Below are 25,459 nucleotides of genomic sequence, written 5' to 3' on the forward strand. Positions count from 1 at the left end.
AATTTTTCTTTTAAAAAGAAATGCGAAATATCTTTGACAGGTATATTTTTGACTACATGGGGCTAACAAGTATTCCTGTTGTAAATAGTAGAAAGATGAAAAAAATACAGATGATGAAGCAAATTTCTTCTTAATCACAACAGCCAGTATTTTTATATCCTAACTGATGCTTTTATATCTTCATGTATACATATGCCCCCATATTTCAGTATTCCAGAATATTCCTTCCTTTTATTCTGTCTCTAACTGAACATAACAATAGCATGAACTATTCTTTATAAGTGATGAAGAAAGATACTAAGGGAATCTGGAATAGACATGTGGTTCTAGAAAACATACTAATCCTTCTTTATGCATGTGGAAAGTTTGTCTTTCTGTTTCTTCATCCTTCTTTATGCATGTGGAAAGTTTCTTTCTTTAAAAAAAAGTTTACCTTCCATCTTAGAATCAATACTGTGTATTGGTTCTAAGGCAGAAGAGTGGTAAAGGATAGGCAATGGGGGTTATGTGACTTGCCCAGGGTCACACAGCTAGGAAGTGTTTGAAGCCAGATTTGAACCCAGGATATCCTGTCTCTGGACATGGCTCTCAATCTACTGAATGACCTAGCTGCCTCCTAAAAGTTTGTCTTTCAAAAAAGTCTTTAATTACACATTGCAAATAACTCTCATCTGTGGAAAAAAATTTAGGAAAGAAAATTAGATATTTTAGTAGTGCCAAATGGAATATTATTCAGGGAAATTTTGGAAAAAATTAACAATGCAATGAGAGCAGTGATGCAAAACATTGTTTCTTCTGTGACTGCCAGACCAATTGGTATCTTCCCATTCTTCTACCAGTCTACTGGTTTCTGTAGGTATGACTATTGATTCTTGTTCCAAAGGCAAACACCACAAAATGCATCCTGGCAAAGACAAACTTACTTGAGGTGGGTAAGGAGGAAAGACAGCAGGGAGAGATCTTGATTCTGGGATAAGGGACCTATGGATGAGGTGTCCCTATGGTTGTCTGGGGGAGATGACAGACAATAACCTTGTGGTACTGATGACTGCTCTTAAGGAAGAGAGAGGGGTAGATGGAATTGGAAAGGAGTTCATCTATGGTGAGGTCAAAGCAAGTCTTTTTTTTTAAAAACTAATGGATTGCCAAGTGTAATTGTTTCTCTCTCTTGAATGAAAAGAAGTATTCCTAGCACTTTCTGAATTTCAGTGCCCTAGGTCAAAGTCCAAGTTACCTAGTCTTACATATGTTCCTACTGATATCTGTGGTGAGCTAGTATTGTTTATAGTGACAGTAACATGAGGATTTATTTCCAGAGGCACAGACCATCTGACTTGTGAATTTACTCACCAAATTTAATCCTTATTTTCAGTCTCCATCATGCACCCCCACCTAACAAATTGAAGATCAACATATGCAGAATTCTTTACTGGCTTAAATGGAAAACAAGTTTAAAACTGCTTACTAATCAATAACAGAATATAAAAGAAAATTTTTACCCTTTTGTGTCATTTAAATACAGATATTGATTTTAATCAATATTTGAATTTCCTTCTAGGCATGAATCCCTCAATATTTGTTGACTTACATAGCTTACTTATATGAATTGTCTTTGTGACTTTCCCCCACTGCAATTTAATCTCGTCATCCCAGAATGCAGCAATTTTTTATGTTGCACATTAGATCAGATACTTTAAATTATGATGATGAATTTATTGTATCATTATATAGCATGTTTATAGAATGATCAATTAAATATTAATTTTTTAAAAATACTTAGTGCCAAGGTCAGTGGAGCATCCTAAGTGGAACTGGCGGATCAAACCAGAAAGCCATGACTTTGATGAATTAAATCACATCCTTCAAGAGAGCAAGAAGCTGGGGAAAGCCCTTGAGAATCTCTCTAGAAGTAAGTTCATTTATTTTGATTATAATATGATTCTCTGACCACTTCCAAAAACATAAGACATTCACTGTATTGTCAGTGAATCATTTCTGCCACTTAATTATGATTTCTTCTCATCTAACGTCCTACTCTGATTTGTGAAACTGGCAAGGAGGTGACCATGGATTTTCAAAAGCTATATAGGAGACTGCAAGCCCTCATACTTCTTACAAAGCTGGACAAAGCTGCAGTGTATGAGTACAGGAAGAGACATATGTCTTGCGTACAAAAGCCAATTTATCTAAATTTAGAGAGGCTTGTGACCAGAACTTTGGGCTCCAAGCAATGCACTTTTTTTTTGTCCCAGCTTTTTACAAAAGGTATCTAGGAAGTTATGTAAGACTCTCAGTCTGCTTTATAACAAAAACGAGTGTGATTTCATTGGTGGAAGGATCAGGGAATTGTTGTTGTTCAGTCATTTTAGTTTTATCCAATTCTTTCTTGACCCCATTTGGGTTTTTTTTGGCAAAGATACTGGAGTGCTTTGTCAATTCTTTCTCTAGTTCCTTTAAAGATGAGGAGAGTGAGGCTAATGTGATAAGTGACTTAGTTACCATAGTTATCCAGCTAACAAGCGTCTAAAGCTCCATTTGAACTTAGTCTTCCTGCATGACTCAGAACCTTATCTAGAAGTCCTTATTGTTCACAAATTCTAGTCTCAAAGAGTTGCCTAAGACTATGGGAGGATAAATAACTAGCTCAGGGTCTCACAGTCAGTTTATATCAAATTTAGGATCTGAACTCAGTTCTTCCTAACCCTGAGATTGACTCTCTAGGCATTACATTGCCATTCTGTCTCAGAGCAAGTACTCTTATCAAGACAATGCTTGGAGCACAGGTAGAAAGAGCTAGTAAATTATCCATGTAACATGCTTACATTGGCACACTTTGACGTCATTGAGTGGCAAAATTTGCAATTAAGAGAATATCAGTAACTACTATTATACTATTTTTACCATATGTAGAAATGTTTCATGCAAATTATATATATATATATATATATATATATATATATATATATATATTTCAATGCCCTCATCAAGGATTTCTCCGATTTTATACACACACAAACACAGACACATACACACACACATATAAAATCAGAGGAATCCTTGATGAGGGCATTGAAATACCCTCTAAATGGTTCCTCATTACATTACTGACATTGTGTTAATAATAATAATAGCAACAACAGCTATCATTTTATATAGCATTTAAGGTTTGTAAAGGCACTCTACAAATATTCTCATTTGATCCTCACAATCCTAGGTGGTAGATGATACTATTATCTTCATTTCAGAGTTAAAAAACTGGGCAAACACAGGTTAAGTGATTTGCCAAAAATCACGCAGTCAATTCTGAGGCTATATTTCAACTCTGGTTTTCCTGATTTCTTATCTAAACTATGCACTGAATTTACTATTTGTCTCAACAATTACTACACTTTTAGCCCGGTCATCCAATCAGTTGTTAATGCATTAATGTGAATTATTGTCTAGCCTATACCTCTCCATATTGTCCACAATATATCAATGGACTCTATCCATAGCATTATTTTCATGTACAAGTTTAGTAATTTGGATAAAAAAGGAAATGAGGTTAGTTTGGCATGACTTCTTGATAAAATATTATTGGTTCTTTGTAATTAACATTTGCCATTTCTTAATGTTCACCAGCTGTCCCTTTAAGCTTCTTTCTAGAATTTTCTCAGGAATTATATTTAAATCCACTGAAATTCAGAGTCCATTCTCTCTCTCCTTTCTTGAAAATTGGAACAATTTTTGCCCTTCTCTAATCTTTCTCTTCCATTGTCTTTCAAATTTCACTGGCAGTGTTCCAGTAATCACACTTGCCAGTTCTAAGAGAACCAGAAGGGTGTTTTTTTTTTCTTGTACCTGAGGGTGTGGTTCATCTCAACTATTCTTTAGTTGTTTCATTCTTGTCCAACTTATTATGACTACATCTGGGATTTTTTTGGCAATGAAAGATATTAGAATGGTTTGCCATTTCCTTCTCCAGATTATTTTATGGATTAGGAAACTGGGAAAATAGGATCAAGTAGCTTGTTCAGGGTCATACAACTATTAAGTATCTGAATCAAGATTTGAACTTGGCAAGATGAAACTTCTTGACTCTAGGCCCAACACTTTATCCACTATACCACCTACCTGCCCGTAAATGACTTGAAGTTATTAAGGGCAATTAAGATGCTTTTTTATTTTTACCCAATTAGTGGCAGCTGGGTGGCATAGTAGATGAGGTATTAGATTTAAATTCAGAAAGACCAGAGCCAAGTTCTATTTCAGACATTTACTATTTGTGTGATTTTGGACAAGTCGCTTGACCTCTCTTGGTCTTATTTTCCACTTAAATAAATAAGGAAAATAGCACCTACCTTAGAAGCTTTCTATGAAAATAAAATGAGATATTTTAAAATATGTAAAGTGTTTTGCAAGTCTTAAAGCATTAAATAAATGTAATAATTATTGTCATCATCATCATCATCATGGATGCCAACAACTTGTTAGTTTTATTATTGTTATCATAGTCTTCATTGTTGTTCTGTTTCAATTACAGTGAGCATTCTACTTGGCAAACAAAAACAAAATAACAGCTTAATATTTTTTGAATTGCCTCTCTCCATTTTCAATTTTCATTGTCCCACACATCCCAGGCAAATGACTTATTCTGTCTCTGATCTTTCCTTTCCTCCTATTATGAACAAGTCTTTTTTGTTGTTGTTGTTATCTTTAGCTTCAATTGCCAGCCTTAGCTCCCTCTGAGCTATAGGATTCCTAGCAAATTGTATAGAACTTTCCCTGTTCATCTATCTCTGTTGTATGGTCTTCCATCTTCTGCACATTTATTTTCTTTAAATCTAAGTTGTTTACAAAGTTCTCTGTGCATCCACATTCATCTTTTTAGGCAAATCCTATCTGTCCTCCTCATTCTAATTGTTTCTCTTTGCGTCTTCAAGATTACATTTTGGAACATCTTCCATCTCCTGTGCTGACCCTACCCCCTTTCCCCTGACCCCATAGCATTTTAGTCCATGGGATTTTATTTGTCTTTTTCTCTGAACCTTGTGATAGTTCCTTTCTCAAAATATAGGGTACAAGTCAGACTATGTCTAGATTTTCTCTTCATCATCACAAACTATAGGATGGAAAAGTTACCAATTTTTTAAACAAGTAAATCTCTATCAGTTTCCTTTTATATTGCTTCATCTTGTTAATATCTTACCTTCATCCTTCTTGTGTCTATTTCTTCTTCTGTTCCCTGATTTTTCTCAATTCTTTTAGATATTCCTTAATTGTCCTTCACTCTGCTCTTCTTTCAACTCAGAAGTAGAATATGAACAATTAAATTATCTGTTCCTGGAGTTGATCCTCTATTAAACTTTCCTTAATTTATCCCACATTTTGCCCAATCTCCACTCAAAGACTGTAACCTCTCACCTACTCAATTAGCCCAAATGCTTTGAGACCACTTGCAGAATTCCCTTTAAAAAAAATTAAATCAAGTTCATCTCTCTTCTCTAGGCTCAACTCACTAAAGCCAGAAGTAAATTACTTTTGGGTTTGGCCCCAGATTCTGATATAAAATTATATGGACAACCTATAGAGTTAGTCCAACAATATATCTTAGAAAGAGATTGCAAATGCATAATGAATTGCATATCCCCAGAATCGAGCAAGAGGAGTAAATCTTTTGAAAAATTGTGAAATGCCAGATTCTTTTAATGACCTTAATTTCTCCCTAAATGAAAGATCCAGGATTTTAACATGAATTTCTTCTAGTGATGATATGTAGCTTAAAGTAATGTAACATTCTGGACCTTGAAGAATTAAAGTTTAGGGTCACCTATATTATAGTAGATATATGATTAGTGGGTACAAGCTATCTGCAATTCCTTATAACTTAGGAATTTTGTAGGATAGGCAGTATAAAGAATATACTCAAAAAATACATGATTCCCTCTCCAAAGTATAGATTGATCAAAAGGCAAGGATAAAAGAAAGCCATGAATTTTAGTAGTATCATTATATTGTCATGGCACCTTGTGTAGACCTCAGTGATGAACTTGTTTTAGCAAATGGGTTAGAATTGGGCAGGACTAATAGATATAGATGGCTTGGGATTTGTAATGTTGGAAGAAGTACTCATATTGATAAATTAGAATGCCATTGGAGTACTTTTACAGAGATTATATATGCAAATATACATAAATGTTTATTATATGTATATATGCATATATATAAGCATATATATCTTTGTGTTATAATTTATTTTTAAAGTATATAATAACATAACATGATATACAAAATATAACACAATATAACAATAATATATATGGCTTGCTTTGAATATGTAATAAATTATAATAATTATGATTATCCAAAGAAACTAATTCATATCTTTGTGCAATCCATATATCTATATATAACATATATCCACATAGAAATGTATGTGTGTATGTGTATAAACATATAAATCCTTTGCAGATTGCTGACAGGTTGAGTTCTTTTTTTTTTAATTTTATTTGATCATTTCCAAACATTATTCATTGGAAACAAAGATCATTTTCTTTTCTTCCCTCCCCCCCTCCCACCACCTCTCACATAGCTGATGCGCAATTTCACTGGGTATCTCATGTGTCCTTGATTCGAACCCATTTCCATATTGTTGGTATCTGCATTAGAGTGTTCATTTAGAGTCTCTCCTCAGTCATATCCCCTCAACCCCTGCAGTCAAGCAGTTGCTTTTCATCAGTGTTTTTACTCCCACAGTTTATCTTCTGCTTGTGGATAGTGTTTTTTAGATCCCTGCAGATTGTTCAGGGACACTGCATTGCCACTAATGGAGAAGTCCATTACCTTCAATTGTACCACAGTGTATCAGTCTCTGTGTGACAGGTTGAGTTCTATACCATGAACTGGTACCAACATTGATAAGTGACCATTAAGTAGTGAAATAATATATTAAACATATGATCTCCTCCCCCAATACCTAAAACACTCACTTTAAGTAAGTCATGTCTGGAAACTGTCATAATCATTTCAGCACATTAATGATTTTAATCTAGTGAATTAACAAAATCATTTAAATGGGGTGTAGTTTAGAAAATTTAGGAGATTTTGAATGATTGTTTATTAGATCCTATCTAGAAGCTAATAATTCCAATGGATAAAATAGGCAAGAGTTATGCAAAAGTAAATCAAATAATAATTTAAATGGAACATGTTTGCATATTTAATATTTTGAGATTGCTGGGGTTTTTCAAATCACTAGTGAAATTCATGAGATTTTAATTCTTTTCACAAAACTATACTGTGGTTCTGTGTGATTTTTCTACCTTATCCATTAAAGTATCCTATAAAATGCTTCTTTTGTTATTAAAGTAATTGGATCAACTGGGCTGGGGTTCTGAAAGACTTAGCATACTGACTTCAGTTCTATAATGAATAATGCTATAAGGAGTTTCCAGGGTGTTTCCACTTATTACCAAAATAATTTTTCTATGAAGTCTGGGCTATTCTTAGTATAGTATATATAATGCTTTGACTTACTTTTATATCTGCCCTAGGTCTTGGCATATGATGTTCAATACCTTCTTGTTAAATAAATTATATAGTTCATCATTACACAGATGTAACAATACTATGAATTAAATCTTGTCCTTTGTTTTCAATGTATAGAAAGGGAGGGAGATCACATTTGATGGCTTTCCATTTTCTCAAGAATATCTGAGGTAAAGGTACCTGCTGAGTTTTATAGGAACAAAAAAAGGTTGTATTGATGAGAAGAGAGTGGAAAAGCTTTGGAAAAATCACTTACAGAAAAAGAGCTTGATATATTACGGTGGTAGTTTGGCATATTAGGTAAATTACTGGTCTTAGAGTCAGAAAGACTGTGGTGCCCATCTTGCCTCTAACATTTGCTAGCTTTGTGACCACAGGCAAATCACTTAACTCTATTTGCTACCTTGATCTCTCTTCACTAAACCTATTAGCTAACAGGAACTCTGACTTTGAACTCAGCAAATGAGACTGTCCATTATAAGCAGATTGCAATCACTATTGATTCAGAAAGTTACAACAATAAAGAAGTCCCAGGTCCTTGACTTGACATAACACATTTAACACATTTAACCTGAAAGTTGTGTCCTTTTAAAGGTGCTCTTAAGAGATTCTTTCACGCCAAAGGCAGCTAAGTACTGTAGCGAATAGTTGAGTAGACAAGGAGTTAAGAAGACTTTCATTTGCAAACTCAGACACTTATCCTGTAATTCTGGGCAAGTCACTTAACCTCTTTCTGCCTCAGTTCCTCATCTCAGAAATGGGAATAATAGCATCTTGATTCACAAGGTTATAGTGAGAAAAAGATGAGGTTAATATTTGTAAATCACTTAGTAGACTTAAAGGTTCTACGAAAATGTTGTTATTATAGTAGCTAAATGATAAATTTGCTTTGTTGATGATTTGTATAATTTTAAATGAATTGACATTCAACTGATTTAATAGTATAGCTGACTTTTTGGCATTGTGTTATCCATGGGATTGGGATGAGACTTTGAAAAGTAACCGTATCTGAGTGAGTTAGGAAATTCTGCTTCTGGCATGGCAGAAGGTGATTTCACTATTTAAATGCCCTGAATTAGCATCATTCAATATAATGTAAAAGTAAACCGAGCTTTAAATGTACTTACTAAACTTCTGAAAATTAATTTACCGACATCCAGAATTCACTTGGCATAGGGGCAGTTGTACCTTTGCCCCAGTGCTTAAACACTCTCATCACTTGCTGAGAAACTCTGTGTAAGAAATTGTTTTCTATTGAGTACAGGTTAAATTTAACACTGTCCAAAGACTGTTTGGCTCCTCCTTCAAATAAAAATAAGTTGGTTTAGTCAGAAAAGGAATTCAGGCTATGACAGCAGAAACACTAGAGGGCATGAGATTTTGAAGTTATAAAATATAGTTTATCTCCAAAAAATAAAGGAATAGAAGAAGTCAGGTTTTGTTTTTTTATTTTCTTATGGTAACAGGTTGCTATAGTAGCAGCATAAAATAAAATGATCCTTATTCCCAGGAAAATATCCTGTGGGTAAAGCTAGGTTTACACAGATGAGAGGGATTTTATGTTCTCATTTTCTCTGTCTCCCTGTCTCTGTCTCCATGTCTGTCTGTTTCCCATGTGAATGTGTGTGTATATGATGTATGTATGTATGTAGGTTTGATACATGTTAGATATGTATCGGTGTATAGTATATATGATATATGTGTGTACATACATACACAAACACATCTATGTGATACACATACATACACACACATACACACATACACACACACACACACACACACGCACACACACCTCTCCTTTGGACTCCCATTAAGTGAAAACATTAGGCTAAACATTCCCTTAAAACATGTTACCCAGAAAGCACAGGATTTCTGTCAGTCACCAACAATCCCAGAGGAGAAACAACTTTATACAGAGAAAAGAATGCTAGATTTGTTGACAGAGAATCTGGATTTGAATTATGACTAACGTTTATTCTTTCTATTACCTTGGGTAAGTTATTTCTCACCTCTCAGTTTTACTTTCCAAACTGTAAAATGAAGGAGTTGGATTCTAACTCTAGAGTTCCTAATATTGCTCTAAGTCTTGGATCCTACGGTCTTGTGAAATGAAGACTTAGACTCACAATATATCAATTACCTACAGTACTAAGGAAACCTATGACCAAAGTTGCTAGTGGTGGCAGGAGTTGGATGAACCCCTGTCCTCTAGTAAGTACCATACCAGGAGCCCTAACCCTGAAGGAAAGAATCATCAATCATAGATGTAGAACTGAAAGCAACCTCATAGGCCACCTGGAACAGTTTTCTCATATGACAAATTAGGAAACTGAAGCCTGAAGAGGTTAAATGAATTGTCCAAATTCACAAAGGTAATAAGCACTAGTGGCAGAATTTGAATATAGGTTCTATGATTCAAAAGCAAGACCCTTTTCATTATATGACAATGCCTAAGTAATCAACTTGAGGATATACGAGGGGTGTAAAAATTGCTCAAAGTTCTCAAAGAAAAGTCATTCTCAGAATATGGTTCAAGGATCCCCAGAGCCCCCTGAGACTTTTTCAAGAGATCCATCAGGTAAAAACTACTTTTATAATAATTCTAAAATCTTATTTGCCTACTAAAATATTATTCCCATTTCTAGTTATGTATACACATGAGATTGGAATTTCTTTATATATGTCAATCAAAACTTGCTAAACACAGAAGCAGATATTAGAATCCAACTGTATTCTATTAAGCTAGATTAACAAAAATATGCAAAATGATTGCACTCTTCTCACTATTTTGTTTTGGAAAGATAGCATTTTTCTTAAAATGTTATTTATATTAACATGTGATATGTTTGTTATTGTTATTTTTAAATGAATCAAGTAATTTTTAATTTGTTGATTTTTATTTCAAATATGGTCAACTTAGAGAGATATAACCTAGTCACTCAGTCAATAAACATTTACTAAATGCCTGTTATATATGAGGTACCTAGTGCCAACAGTTAGGATGTAGATAAGATAATACCTTACCCTCACAGAGCTTACAATCTACTGAGAGAAGACAACGTATAAAAGAAAGAAATTAAAAGCAAGGGGAAGGGGAGGGAAGAAAAGTAGGTAACTGAGGGAGAGGGTATGGTGCAGTCCAGTCTAAGGAGTGCGGCTGTGATCAATAGATTGATTGATATGTGAACCCTCTTTAAATGGAGGTTTTGGGAAGAGTTTCTTTGTTCTGTACTTTGGCCCCCGAGTTAGAGAGGCAGAGGATTCTTGATGTGCTGAAGAGATGTAAAGTATGAAAATTAAAGCAATTTCATAGAATGATGAGCATTCTGGTGAAGAGATTTCTTGGGAACTCCCTGATAATTGTGGAGTCCAGTTCAAGGAATACAGTCAAAAGCTCACATCAACCAAATTTCTTTGGGGATAGTCAATTTTTAGGAGTATAAAGAGATTCATAATAATTTTTTTCAGAGTTCACATGATCTTGAGACCAAAGAGTTAAGACTGTTGTTCTATTTCAGGTTGATTAAGTACTACCTATAAGCCAAGTCTGTCCTACACCTGTTTTCCTACAACTCAGAGCAAAAACAGGAGGCAAACTGGACTTAGCTTGTAGGCAGCAGTTTGTCAATCTTTGTTCTCAATCATTAAAGCATAGTGGCATAGAATTACCAACTCTCAGAGGCAGAAACAGTGTTAGAGATTTTTCTTGTCCAATCTGTACCTGAACAAGTATCTACTCAAAAACATTCCCAACAGTTCAGCCTTCAGCCTTTACTTGTACACACTGACTAAGAAAGAGCCCACTATTTCCCAAGGCAGTCTATTCCATTTTTTTCATTCCTCAAATAATTAGGAAATTTCCCCCAATATATAAATTAAATCTGAACTTTCTCTTCTTGGTAATTTCTACTCATTCCTTCTACTTGCAATCTCTGTGCTCAAATAGAACAAGTCTAATTCCTTCCCCAACAAAGCCTTTCAAATACTGGGAGATCACTATTGTATCCTCCTCATCTTCTAATCTTCAGATCAAACATATCCAGTTACTATAACTAATTCTATTATGGTATTAAGTCTTTAACAATTATGGTCTTCCTCTTTTGAATGCTCCCTAGCTTGTCAATGTTCTTTGCAAAATTTGGTATCCAGAACTGAATCATTCTCCAAATATGATTTGAAAAGAACTTAAGGGTTTAGCAAAACTGACTGAACAAAATGTGGTATCAGTTGGTGATGGAATATTATTGTGCTGAAAGGAATGAAGAACTGGAGGATTTCCATGTGAACTGGAACAACCTCCAGGAAATGATGCAGAACAAAAGGAGCAGAACTAGAACATTGTACACAGGGACTGTTGCATTGTGGCACAATTGAATGGAATAGAATTTTCTACTAGCAGCAATGCAATGGTCCAGAACAATTCAGAGGAACTTATGAGAAAGAACACTATCCACATACAGAGAAAGAACTGTGTGAGCAGAAATGCAGAAGAAAAACACATTATTGATCACATGGTTCATTGTGGATATGATTGGGATTTTGATATTAAAAGATCACTCTAGTGCAAATATGAATAACATGGAAATAGGTTTAGAATGATAATACATGTATAATCCAGTGGAATTGCTCATCAGCTCTGGTAGAGGGGAGGGAAGAGGGTTTGGAAAAATCATGAATCATGTAACCATGGAAAAATATTCTAAATAAATAAAAAAATTGTGCCCTAAGAGCAGCTGGGTGGCTCAGTGGATTGAGAGCCAGACCTAGAGATGGGAAGTCCTCAGTTTAAATCTGGCCTCAGACACATCCTCTTTTTGTGACCCTGGGCAAATGATTTAACCCCCATTGCTTAGTCCTTAACACTTTTCTGCCTTGGAACAAATACACAGTATTGAAGCTAAGATGGAAGGTAAGGTTTTTTTTTTTTTAATTTTAGTTAATTATATAATTTAGAATATTTTCCCATGGTTACAAGACTCATGTTCTTTCCCTCCCCTCTCTCTATCCCCCTCCCATATCTGATGCACAACCCCACTGGGTTTAACATGTGTCATTGATTAAGACCTATTTCCATATTATTAATATTTGTACTAGGGTATTCTTTTTGTCTACATTCCCAATCATATCCCCATCAACTCATGTGATTAATCAGCTGTTTTTCTTCTCTGTTTCTGCTCCCACAATTCTTTCTCTGAATGTGGATAGCATTCTTTCTCATAAGTCCTTCAGAATTGTCCTGGATTATTGCACTGCTGCTAGTAGAGAAGTCCATTACATTTGATTGTGCAACAGTGTATCAGTCTCTGTGTACAATGTTCTCCTGGTTCTGTTCCTTTCACTCTGCATCAATTCCTGCAGGTTGTTCCAGTTCACATGGAATTCCTCCAGTTCATTATTCCTTTGAGCACAATATTATTCCATCACCAGCATATACCACAATTTGTTCAGCCATTCCCCAATTGGACGGCATCCTCTCATTTTCTAATTCTTTGCCACCACAAACAGTACAGCTATGAATAGTCTTGTACAAGTCTTTTTGAAGGTAAGGGTTTAAAAAAAAATTTGCCTATCTCCGGCTATGTCTGATTTCCTACACCTCCATCACAAATGATAACATGGAATGGTCCCTTCCCTCTCCCTACCACCACTTCTAGTCCTCACCAAAATGTCTCTACTTTAAAAACTCATGTATCTTGTTGATATGACTCATGCCCAGAAAAAAATATATTCTTTATGTTCTCCCCATTTTTAGGAGATAAAATTATCTTTAAAGCAAACCACCTGTGCATTTGGCACAGCTAGTGTGTAAGCAAATGTGTGGGTCAGGGAAATTTCTCCTTAGTTTTACTTATGTATCTCTGAAAGGCTTGCAAAGTATTACCTTAAGCAGAATGTTAGATGGATGTAAGACCACAGAAAGAATTAAATTCATAGGTATTGCTTACAAGGGAGCAAAATGTGGTAAAGGCAAGTAAAATTGGAGTCAGAGTAGTCAGTGCTAAAGGAGTTAGATTGGGAATTCCAGGGCCTGGTTAAATGCTAGTTCTGACACCTGACACTGCACTTAGGTAGTGCAGTGGATAGAATGCTGGTCCTAGAGTCAGGAAGCTCCAAATTCAAATGAGACCCTTGCTAGCATACTTGCTAGCAGAATGACCCTGGGCAAATAATTAATCCATGTTTTCCTTAGTTCCTCATCTGTTAAATGGGGACATAATGGAGAAAGAAATGGCACACCACTCCAGGATCTTTTCCAAGAAAACCCTGTGGAAAGTCCATGAGATCATTAAGAATTTGACATGACTGAGCAACAGCAACTCTGACACTTAACTACCTGTTTAACCTAAAACCAATAACTTGACCTTTCTGTGTCTTAGTATCCTCCAAGTAAAATAAGGGAGGGGGGCTGAACTAAAGGATTTTGAAGGTCCTTTTTATGTCTAAGTTTGTCATCATATGAATTTTTTGCTTAAGGTCAAGGTTCCCACATTTGGTAATATAAGCTTTGGGGAAAGAACTAAGGTCTTCTGAGTCTTAGTTCAGTGCCCTAAAGAGTACATCACACAAACTCCACTAAAGCAGAGGTGATACAATCTTTTTCTGCCATATCATAAACTGAATAAACATTTACTTAGTACTTACTAAATGTGACACACTATTCTAGGCACTAAGAAAAAAAAAATAAAGAAGAACCATATTGTCTATAATTTTAGAACTCTCAAATACCTTAAAGACCAAAAAAAAAAGAAGGAAGAAGGAAAGAAGGAAGAAGAAGGAGGAGGAGGAGGAGATTAAATGAATTATCCAGTTTTATAGCTTGTTTATGATAGAGCCAGGATTATAATTCTGATTTACTCACTTCTGTCATATATTGCAAAATATAATGAACACTTCCTGAATGTATCATTTTCCTGCACTGTGATCACAAGTTACTTCCTTCATCTGATCTCAGCTAGTCCTTTACCATCATGCCTTCTCCTCACTTGTTATCTTTGGCTTTCTTAAGTTGCCTGAACTCTATAGTCTGGTCTGTTGACCAGGTGCTTCTCTCATAAGAGTCCATCAGTCCTTTGGCTTTTTACCAGACTTTATTTGTAAATCTTCAAACCTCCCTTATTTACTTTATTGATTTTGTTCTTGAAGTATAGGTTGTCTTAAAGGATGTTATAAACACCTGCTTATTTAACCTACTAAAAACTTAATGCTATCCATTCATCTGAAAACTCACACTAATCCTTGGTGAACTTGTTGTTTACCTTCCTTAGTTCCCTAACACAACTCTCTTTGAATTCCCACTGTTGCACCTTTTTGTCTCCCATGTTACCATGGTGATATTTGCTGAACAAGTAGGTCATTAGATCTATCGCATTTTCCCACATAATTTATAACAATATCTTCTGTTTTAATGCAATTGATTTTTTAACCCAAATGTGAAATTTTCTAATACTCCTCTGCATTTTTACTTTCTATGAGGCTAGTCTGACTTGTGCATTGAAAATAAATGAACAAAAACATATACTTGATATCCAAGATAACAAAAGGGTTGTTAAAAGATTTCCTAGCTACCCTTGATGAATTTAAATACCTTTTCCCTGATAAACCAAATCCCTGGGTAGTAAAATAACTGGCAGATATGCTTGTTGAGCGATAGTCAATGATATTTGAAAGATCAAAGGCAGTGATCTAATGGGAGGATAACTGAAGAAGGGAAAATGTTGCCCAGGCTTTCAAAAAGGGGACAAGAATAGAATCTACAGAGTGTCAGTGAATTCAACTTTCTTCCACCCATTCCTTAAATCTAATACCTCAATTCTGTTGTAATTATTCTGTTAAGGGTCTGAAATAACTACTGTTAAACTCAACATCTTTATGTCTCTTTTATTCCCTACAACCAATGTAATCTGGTCTTGTCTATCTTCCCTTTGACGTGCATTATCTTTGCATTCCTTTCTATCCTACTGCCATTACCTAGTAGTAAGTTGCTCCCTCAAATCTAGACCACTGTAGTGTTCCTCTGATTTTGTTTGATTCTCCTTTCAATTCATCCTTTACTTTGTCTACTCAGACAAGTCTTCTCAAAATATTAATTATGCTTTATTGATTGTCTGTTCAAATAAAATTAGAGACATTTTTGCCTATAAAATATATCCAAGATACTTAGCTGGGAATTCAAAAGTTTCTACAAACTCATCTCCATCTTCTTGATACCCCACTACTCTCCATACAAACAGAATGGCTTACTTCTTATTACCAAAACATTGAGGCTGAGAAAAGGACTTGTGAATTGTTATGAACAATTTAGTTATTGTTGTCTTGATCATCTGATAATAGGTAGGTGGAGTACTATGTATTAGCCAGGTAGTTCCATCCATAATTTCAGAGGACTGATGAAAAATGCTATCTCCCTCCTGACAAGGGATGGACTTAAGATACAGAATAGTAGGAAATTTGTTTCTCTTGGCTATGAATATTTGTTACAAGGAATTTGTTTCCTTTTTAAATAGAGCATGAGTGGGAATATATTTTTCTGTTAACAAAAAAGAGAAAAGTGGGAAAATGGAAGTACAATGCACTGCACATGTACTGTACATGTGAGGTCACTGTATTGCTAGTTTTGCTTAAGTCTTTTACTTTATTAAAAGAGAGTTCTCATATAGTGGGTGAAATCTGTAAAAAACAAAGCACATCAATAAAACTTTAAAATGAGACGTAATAAGATGATATCTAGTACAATTGTGTCTGGAGCAGTTTGTGGAGACAGTCCTACTTTAAACATTGTTGTTTTCTTATTTCATTGTGGTCTCAACAAATGACAATTTTTCTGGATCATTTTTGTTCAATTAAGTTTTTACTTTCAAAAATATTTTTTCTTTAGAAGAATATTTATGACTTTCTCTAGTTGCAGATCTATTGGACAAGTTATTAGATGTCTAAGGAATGCCAATTACAGGGTGGAGGGATTTGATACCTGCCCCCATTAACTTTGTTGTTGTAGTCACAAAATGTAGTCTCAAAGGATGAGGTCTGAATATGGAAACTTTACAACGTATGAACATTTCTTTCTTTTTAAGTTGGAAGAAACAATGTTATTGGTTTAGCCATTGGGAACTTTAAATAGTTAAGCCAAGGAAACAGCCTTTTATTCAAGAGTTTACAAGTTAGTTTGGGTGAATTTATAAATGACAGACCTTGCTTGAGAGGGCAGATGGGATTTTCTTCTCCATTGTCCACTAGTCAAAGGTAATGGAACTGCTTAATCAGGAAAGACACTACCTAGCAGTTTAAGAATGTATCAGTTTTGAGAATATAGGTAGGAGTCCCTGAAAAAAGTGTTAATACAACAGACATGGATATAGAGTAACTGTTAGTTGATCAAAATTGGAAACAAGTTAAAGGAACTTAACTAAACTCCTGGCCATAGAAAAGTGAACTAACTATAGACTCCAAAAACTAGGAAGAGTTGAGTTTTGTTAGTAATTCTCAGAGAGAAAGGACTTTGATACTTGCATACAATAATTGTGAGTTGCCTTGACCATATGTGCTCCCCACAAGTGTGCCTTACTCCCATTGTATTTCAGGTTTTTGCCTACTCTTTCCAAAAATATTGTAGGCATTTTGTGGATCAGGGTACCACTGATATGTGGAGAGAAAATATTTTGAAGCTATGTCCTTACTACAACATCTTAATAAATGGCCTTATTCTCAGAGTTCATTTGACCTGATGGCTAGTTGACACCTTTGAGGGGATACCCACTTAAATTCTATTTATTTATTCTCCTTCCCATGCCAACTTGACCTAAAAAAGCCTGTGAGTGCCAAAGTGGAAGTAAATCAGAAACATTGCTACCTTAAATTTAATTTATGTGCTGCAATGTCTGCATATAATTTTTTTCAAGGAAAGAATTGTTTAAAATTTAAAAATCAAATCCAGTTAAAAAAACCCTTATTTGTTACTGACAGTTAACAAGCATAGGTTTCTTTTTAGTATCACCTCATTTTTTCCTCTATCATTTGACTATGAATGCAATATTTTTCATTAATTTTCATTCATATCACTTGTAATTTTAATCTGGCCTCCATCATGTACTTTTATTTGCATCTGTTCAGAAATTTTCCTTAATATTCTATTTGAAAATAAATTAGAGGGCATATTATTTTGATATTTTCATGATGTTATTCATATTTTCATCTAAATAGAGACAGACACTTTGTCATTCACTGTATTAATGCTACATCTTTGAATTTCTCAGAGCAAGTCAACCACTGGTACAATTTACAAATAAGGAAACATTAATTTTTGAAATTTTCCCACTTTCTTTTTTACCAGTTATATTCCTCTTCCTCCCTTTCATTTCTTTATATAGGATAACATTCTTTTAGGAATCATCTCTACCAACAGCAAGCTATTCAGACTATATTAACTATTCATTCTTACAAAGGAATCCTTGAAATTTCAAAACCTTCAAGAGCTGAAGAAAAATAGGAATTGTGAATTTTAAACATTGGATGGCAGTTAGAGAACAATGAACATTCTGTCAAGAGCCCTGAAAAATGCCCTTTGAATTGCACAAAGAGGTGACTTCCAATGTTGTTTACTCTTGCTTGCCTCTGAGTTAGGGTGACATACTATTAATCTAATTTAGGGTTGGGAATTTCGCCCATATTACCAAGAGAGAATACATAATAAACTTTAGTATTTACGTAGTTTTAGGGTAAATGCATCAAAATAGTCAATAGAGCTTATAAAAGTGACTTATTAAGAATTAACTTAAGTCTCAAAAGCTGGTTTATTATAATACTGAGCAGGAGAAAGGGATTGAAAAAATATTCTGAAACTCTATTGCCATCTATTGACAATATAAGAAAATGCAGTAATGTATACCTATGTGAGTATACATATTTATGTATAAATATATATATATATTCCCATATATGAAGTCTCATTTCATGCTCCTGACTATACCAAAGACAGATGTAAAGCAGGTAGTTTGTTTGTTTTTTTCTCTTAACATTCACCCATCACATATTTATATTCTTGTTCTATGAGTTCCACTCCAAGTGTTCCTTGGCTTTAACATCTAAATTTCTATTTTTTTTTAAACCCTTACCTTCTGTCTTGGAGCCAATACTGTGTATTGGCTCCAAGGCAGAAGAGCAGTAAGGGCTAGGCAATGGGTCTTAAGTGACTTGCCCAGGGTCACACAGCTATGAAGTGTCTGAGGCCAAATTTGAATCTAGGACCTGCTGTCTCAAACTGGCTCTCAATCCACTGAGCTACACAGCTGCCCCTAAATTTCTTTTTTTTTTTTAATTCATACGTATTTCTTTTTTCTCCTTTCTACTCTTCTAAGTGGAAAAAAGAAAAAGAAAGCCATTATATATAAATCACTGTCCAAAATTTTTCCACATTAGAGATGATTTAAAATGGATGTCTCATTCTGCACTTTGAATCTATCATTATTCTGTCAGGATATGGGCAACATGTTTCATCTGTAGCTCTCTGGAATCATAGTTAATCATTGCATTGATCTCAGTTAAAGTATCTCAAAGTTGTTTGTACAAGGTTGCTGCTATTAATAAATGGTTCTTTTGGTTCTGCCCATTTCATTCTATATCAATCTCCATAAGTCTTCCTTGGCTTTTCTCAATTCAGTTATTTCATAATTTCTCATGAAACAGTAGTATTTATATGCACTGATATGGTTAGATGCTCCCCAAGTGATCTGCATACCACTACAAAAATAAATGCTAGGAATATTTTTATACATGTGAGTCTTTCTCTTTTTTCTTTAATCTCTTTGGAGTGTGGACTTTCTCATGATATTTCTGGGCAGAAGAATATACACAGTTTAGTAATTTAGGGGACTGATTTCCACATTACATTGCAAAATGGCTAGAACAATTCATAGCTTCACTGAGAGTACATTAATTTTCCAGTTGGACTGAGTTTAGCATGGTACACCTGTATATAGCTAGGTAATATAAGCATTTTAAATACATCCTCCAATATATAATTCCTTAAGTCATTAATGTGATTTGGTGGCAGTAATTTCATGATAAGTTAAGGCAGGAATGGGCAGACAAGCCATACTATAATAAGCTGAGCTACATTGCATAATGAGACCTGTGGTTTCACAGACATGGGAAACTTTTAGAGCATGAATATATTTAGACAATGGCAATATTGCTCTTGTCACACTCATTCTTACATAGGTAAAAACATATATTTGGGAAGAATCCATGTATTTTAAATATTTAAAATAGATACCAGGGTAAAAAGGAGTCAATAGTGTCTGATCATGTTGCTGGGATAATTGACACAAACTCTATAAACTATATATACATATATGTGTGTATACATGTATATATAAGAAAATTCTTATAAACAGATGAATTATTATTATTGTTAATTATTATATAACAGTTTTAGAACACGTATCTCAAACAAGTAATTATTTAATAAAATGAGGTAGAATGGTTAAAATCAGCTACAATTCAGATGACACTTAAGATAATATAATGTACATAAAGCATATTATAAGCATTAAAATGCAACAATATTATGGGTCAACATTATTATTGTTATTGCTGTCACTTTGCAAAGTGTTGGAGGGATAGAAATTAAAACAGACAATTTTTAGGGAATAGGAGTGACATACAGGTATATTATCATGTATGCTTACATGCATATATATATTCATGGATATATATATATGTATATATATATACATTTACATGTATTGTCTAATAAAAGGTAAAATGTAGTAATGGCAAAATTGTTTTTTTTTTAATTTTATGGTGCTCTAAAAATATTTTCAGAGGTTTAAGGTGTTTGAACTGCTTTCTATACTTTTTTGAAGGTGTTATAAACAAAATGCTGCCTAATTGTTCCTCATTGGTTTAAAAATACCCATTGTGCTAAGGAAGATATTTCCTATGAGCAGTAGGGTTTTTGTGTCTTTGTTTCTTGGAGCTTTGCTTGATTTCTGGCAGATTTTTCTATAACTTGACAGCATAGAGATGACCTCCTTTATCACTCCATCCTCAGTGCATGGTTTCCAAAGATTACTTTTTGGCACAAAAGTTGGCTGGAGCCCTTCCAAAGGAAAATAAAGAGCACAAAGGACAGAAAACGGATAGCAATGCTATATAGATAATAACACCAATCTTTGCTGAACCCAAAGAGAATGATAAACATTTTAAGTTAGAAGTGAAATGTAAGCTTAATAAATAACAATGGCTTTGCTGAAGTGAGATAAGCATGATATATCCTAAAGCATGGGGATTTTAAACATCTTAAATATAAGAAATGGAATTAAATTCTGTAGCAATGGCATTTAATTTACAAATACATACACACATGACTATAGATATGTATTTATCTATTTACTCATCCACCGTATCTCTCACTTTATCTTTCTGTCTATATCTGCCTATCTTCCTCTCTCTCTCTCTCTCTCTCTCTCTCTCTCTCCTGTGTCTAATTAGCCTGGGAAAGAAGGAAAGTCCAAAAGTAGGGATTCATATACATCTTTGAAGGTATTTGGGAAGGCAAGAGATTATGTGGACTTGGATCATACAATGTGTCATATATAGATTGTTATTTTCCAAGGACTTAGATTATTCAAATTGATAGAATTATAAGATATCACTGTTTCTATTTCCTGTGACTTTAAACTAGCCCTGTTACTAGTTCATATATAAGGATTTTATGTCTTGCCTTGACATAATATGATATTAAGTTCATTACATCACTAAACTATCATTGTGATTTTTAAGTTTGTGTGTAAGTACTTTAATCAAATTTTCTCTTTAATTTTTAAAATCAAGCTAATAGCTATTATTTCTCACTACTGTGCTTTGTAACAATTCATCTTTCACCTTCTTCATTAGTCCAGAAAATAAAATAGTCAAATTTGTTAGAAGCAGTGCAAAATGAGAGTAAAAAATTCCAGATAACATGATGTTGCTAGGAAGTTCTATTCTGTAAACATGGTTGATTTCAACTTATGATTCATCACATTCAAAAGTCTGAAGTGGTACAAAAATTTTTTGGAAAAAGAGCGAATAGTCTTAAATAGTAATCTATTTTAGAGTACCAAGACCATTGAAGACCGCATTACATGTAAAAATGTAAAATCTTGACATAAGACAGTTGCTACAACAAGGAGGCCAAAAGAGCCAAGAAATTTCCTTTTTCATTCAAGAGCAATACTAGTTTAGAATACAGTGTTAATTAGAATTCCCATCAGAAGATGAATGGCAATAACACATAGTAACACTTGAAAAGACTGAAAAAGAGTTAAAATAAACCAATGAATTTTTTCTGAATCATAATTTTCCAATAAGCCATAGATGAAACTGGCAAGACAATAAACTGATGTGAAATAAACAACAAAAATTAGTCATGTGACAGACATAAGAGTAAGGTAGGTCCCAATATGACTCAGCTGTATCACCTCAAAACAGCAAATAATGTTCTACATAGATAAATGTTTAAATTGCAGAAAGAAGAAAAGTTATAAAATGACTCTTCTTTTGAACTGAAATGAAAAGACAGAGTTAAACCTCACAGATTCACCCCAAAATCAGTTCCTACAAACTTTGCATCCCATCAAACCATACTATCCTCCTCAATTATACCATCTATAGCAATGGACAAAAACCCACCTCATACAATTGACCATCTTACTCTGTTAGAAGATTTTTTAGAACTGTGTATGGAGAAGCAGGGGAATCCCAGAAACATATAATGCTAATAGAAAGGTTTGAGTATTTTAAGCTCAGTTGATGTTAACCACTATGGAGCTTACTCAAAGTAGGCGGATAGACTTCTCCCAACCCTTAATTTGAAAGTCAATAGAGAACTTGGAAATAAGGAATGGTCCTAAGGAGAAAATCCTGTGTGGAAATGTAAGAATGAATGGAAGTTGCTTGAGTCAAACAATCAGTCAATACGCCCCTCCCCTACTTTAACTAAAATAACAATAAAATAGCCTGCCCTTAATGCTGTTAGCTAGTGAGAATAATTATTGAAATAATCAACAAATTAAAGAACTTGTATAAATGTACAATCTAGCACAGACCCTAGATTTTTGACCATCTAATTGCCTTAGAGGATATTGTAGCTCTAGCAATGCTCCTTGATTAAGAATTTCTTGGGAGAAGGGAAGTAACAAAGTCCTTCCTTCCACCTCTACTTCCATATATACTCCTGTCCAGATCTCAACTTTATGAATTTTAAGAGTTATTCAGCCAGACAATTGGGAATTTTCATGGACATCCTGGAAGCATTACAGAAGCTGCAGTGATTGACAGTAGTGATTATCTCAGGGGCCAAGGACAACATAGACATATTGAGGAAAGATAATTTTAGCCATTTACAAAAAGTCAAACAAAAACAAAGGAAACAAAAAAACTACTGGATGACTAAGGGGGAACTTCATGAAGACTTCGAAAGGGGATGTCAGTTCTTTCTTTTGGGGGAAGGATTTTTTTAAAAATATATTTTATTTGATCATTTCCAAGCATTATTCGTTAAAGACATAGATCATTTTCTTTTCCTCCCCCCCATCCCCCATAGCCGACGCGTAAATCCACTGGGCAGGATTTTTTTTTTTTACCAACTATCAAATCACCTTAGTAAATATCCATATCAAAATCCAATCAGATATATTTAATTAATTAATATAAATTATCAATGAAATTAGTACAATGGTAGAGGCTTGCTTATAAGATATATCATTAAAACAAACCCTCAACCTCATAGGGTCTACTAGAATAAATAATTGGTCATGTTCTGGAGGCCCAACCTCTGGGGTTAAAAGGGAATTAGCTCCTGAACAGACACCACATAAATAACAAATTCTCTGAGTCTATCTAAAATAATGAATCAAAAAAATGAGAAATTCTATAGTGATTCAAAAGAGAAAAGGCTAAATTAGAAAGGGGAAATTAGGATGGGAATAAAGATTTCAATTAGGACATAAATCAATGCTCTCAAAAAAACTCAGCAAAAAAGAAAGCAGGCAATTTTGAAAAGAAAGCAAAGAAAATGGAATGTACTTAGAGATTCTAAACAGCAAATATAAGTAATTATCTATATTTATTTTATTCTAAAGTAAGCAAAAATTTAGAATTTCATTCCAGTTCAAAGAGAACTTCTTAGGTGAATGAAATTAGTTAAGACATACCACTTTGGGCCTACTAAATGTTCTGAATTCTCCATTTCTCCTCTAGCAAGCCACAAGACTTAGCCTACTTATTCCTCCTATTAGAGTCTCACAGTCAAAAGGCCTTTTCCAAAATCTGTCTCCATTTCCCTACTTTTATAATGGCAGAGGATAGAAGTGTTTTTCCCCCATTGAAAATAGCACAAGATCTTTTTTGTTGTTGTTTACACAGAATCAATATATCAAAATATACAGAACTTCAAATAAAGTGAAAATTGTATGCACATACATACATACATAAATATAGATGGAGAGATACATAGACATATTAATAGCTGAGTTTGATTTCTTATATAAAGATATAGAGAAGTAAACTTTAAACTTTTTTATTTCCCTTCCCTTTATATGACTGACATCACTAAACTAACCTGGGTTCTTATCTTAGCTCCACAACAAAAATTTAATGTGACTTTGAAGAAGATACTTTCTAACCCTCAGTTTTCTCATCCATAAAATCTGAGTGTGAACACATCATCTTTAAAGTTCTATCTAGCTTTAAAATTTTGTGATTCCAATTATTTTATGATATATTTCTTTGAATAATTCGAGACAGCAGGTTTTAATATTTTACTGGAAGTTAAGGAATTGATGCTAAATATCTTATAAGTTGTACAAGTATCTAAAATTATACAAATGTAAATCTAAAAATTAACCTGGAAAGATCTGAGACTTTTAAATGAGCTTCAAACTTTCTATGAATTAACACTGATATGACAGCCAAAAAAGTCAGTTTAGTTTTAGTCTATTTTAAGAGATGCATATTTATACCTAGTGAAGTAGCATTACATTTAGACAATCATATTCTGATTTGGGTGCCATATTATACAAAGAACATTTATAAGTTGGAGACTTTCTAGAGGAAGGTAACCAAGCCTGGAAAAAACTTTGGGAGATTTGCTCAAATATAATTTACCTAGGTGTGTGTAAACTTATTAAGGATCTATAATTATATGTATTATATTATAACATTTATGTTATATATGCCTATATAGATAAACAAAGATATGCACATACACATATACATGGGTACTTCCTCCCTGTCTGTAGTAATGCTGGGACCCACAGGCAGCTTGAAGGTGCAGTTTCAGCTTAAGATCTCTTAAATTTTCAACAGCACTGGTCTAGGTCTCTAGAGGAGTCATAGAATTGAGGGAATGTCTTCATGGGCTGTTTTCTAATCTCTTTGAAAGTCTACTTATCTGCTTCTTACTTTTTAGGAACTGATTTTAATTTCCATGGAAGGCTTTTTCCAGGGAGTGTTTGATTATGATTAAGACATTGAATATCTTGACACTGGCTCTGCATGATCCATTGCAGATATGGATCTATCATCTGGAAAATGTCACAAAAGGATCAATTGAAGGAATTAGAAAAGAAATATTTGAAAAACTTTCCTGCAGAAAAGATATTATATTTATTATTCCTGGTTTTAGAGAGTAAACTATGAAAGATGAGGTGGAGGCTCAGGTAGATGACTCAGTGGATAGGTTCCCAGACCTGAAGATCTGGGTTTAAATATGACCTCAGTTACTTCCTAGCTATGTATCCCTGGGCAGATCATTTAACCCAATCGCCCAGCCATTACTAATCTTCTGCCTTGGAAGCAACACTTCATGTTGATTCTACGACATAAGGTAAAAAATTTTAAAACATGAGGGAAAGTGAAGTGTCAGATTTTGACTAGATTTAAGAAAATC

General features: G+C 34.1%; 1 protein-coding gene across 3 annotated transcripts in view; it reads left to right on the plus strand.

The window, feature by feature from the left end:
• The window catches only part of C3H8orf34 (chromosome 3 C8orf34 homolog), a 463,675-nt gene that overhangs the window by 95,293 nt on the left and 342,923 nt on the right, over positions 1-25,459 (plus strand). For 2 of the 3 annotated variants that reach the window (XM_007487223.3, XM_056824042.1), the window contains exon 4: positions 1,781-1,909. The exons of the other annotated variant lie outside the window; for it this stretch is intronic. In XM_007487223.3, coding sequence (XP_007487285.2) covers positions 1,781-1,909 — 129 coding nt within the window. The remainder of the gene's footprint in view (positions 1-1,780; positions 1,910-25,459) is intronic. 3 annotated transcript variants of the gene reach the window in all.

The sequence above is a fragment of the Monodelphis domestica genome, chromosome 3 (assembly GCF_027887165.1).
Source record: "Monodelphis domestica isolate mMonDom1 chromosome 3, mMonDom1.pri, whole genome shotgun sequence".
Taxonomy (NCBI): domain Eukaryota; kingdom Metazoa; phylum Chordata; class Mammalia; order Didelphimorphia; family Didelphidae; genus Monodelphis; species Monodelphis domestica.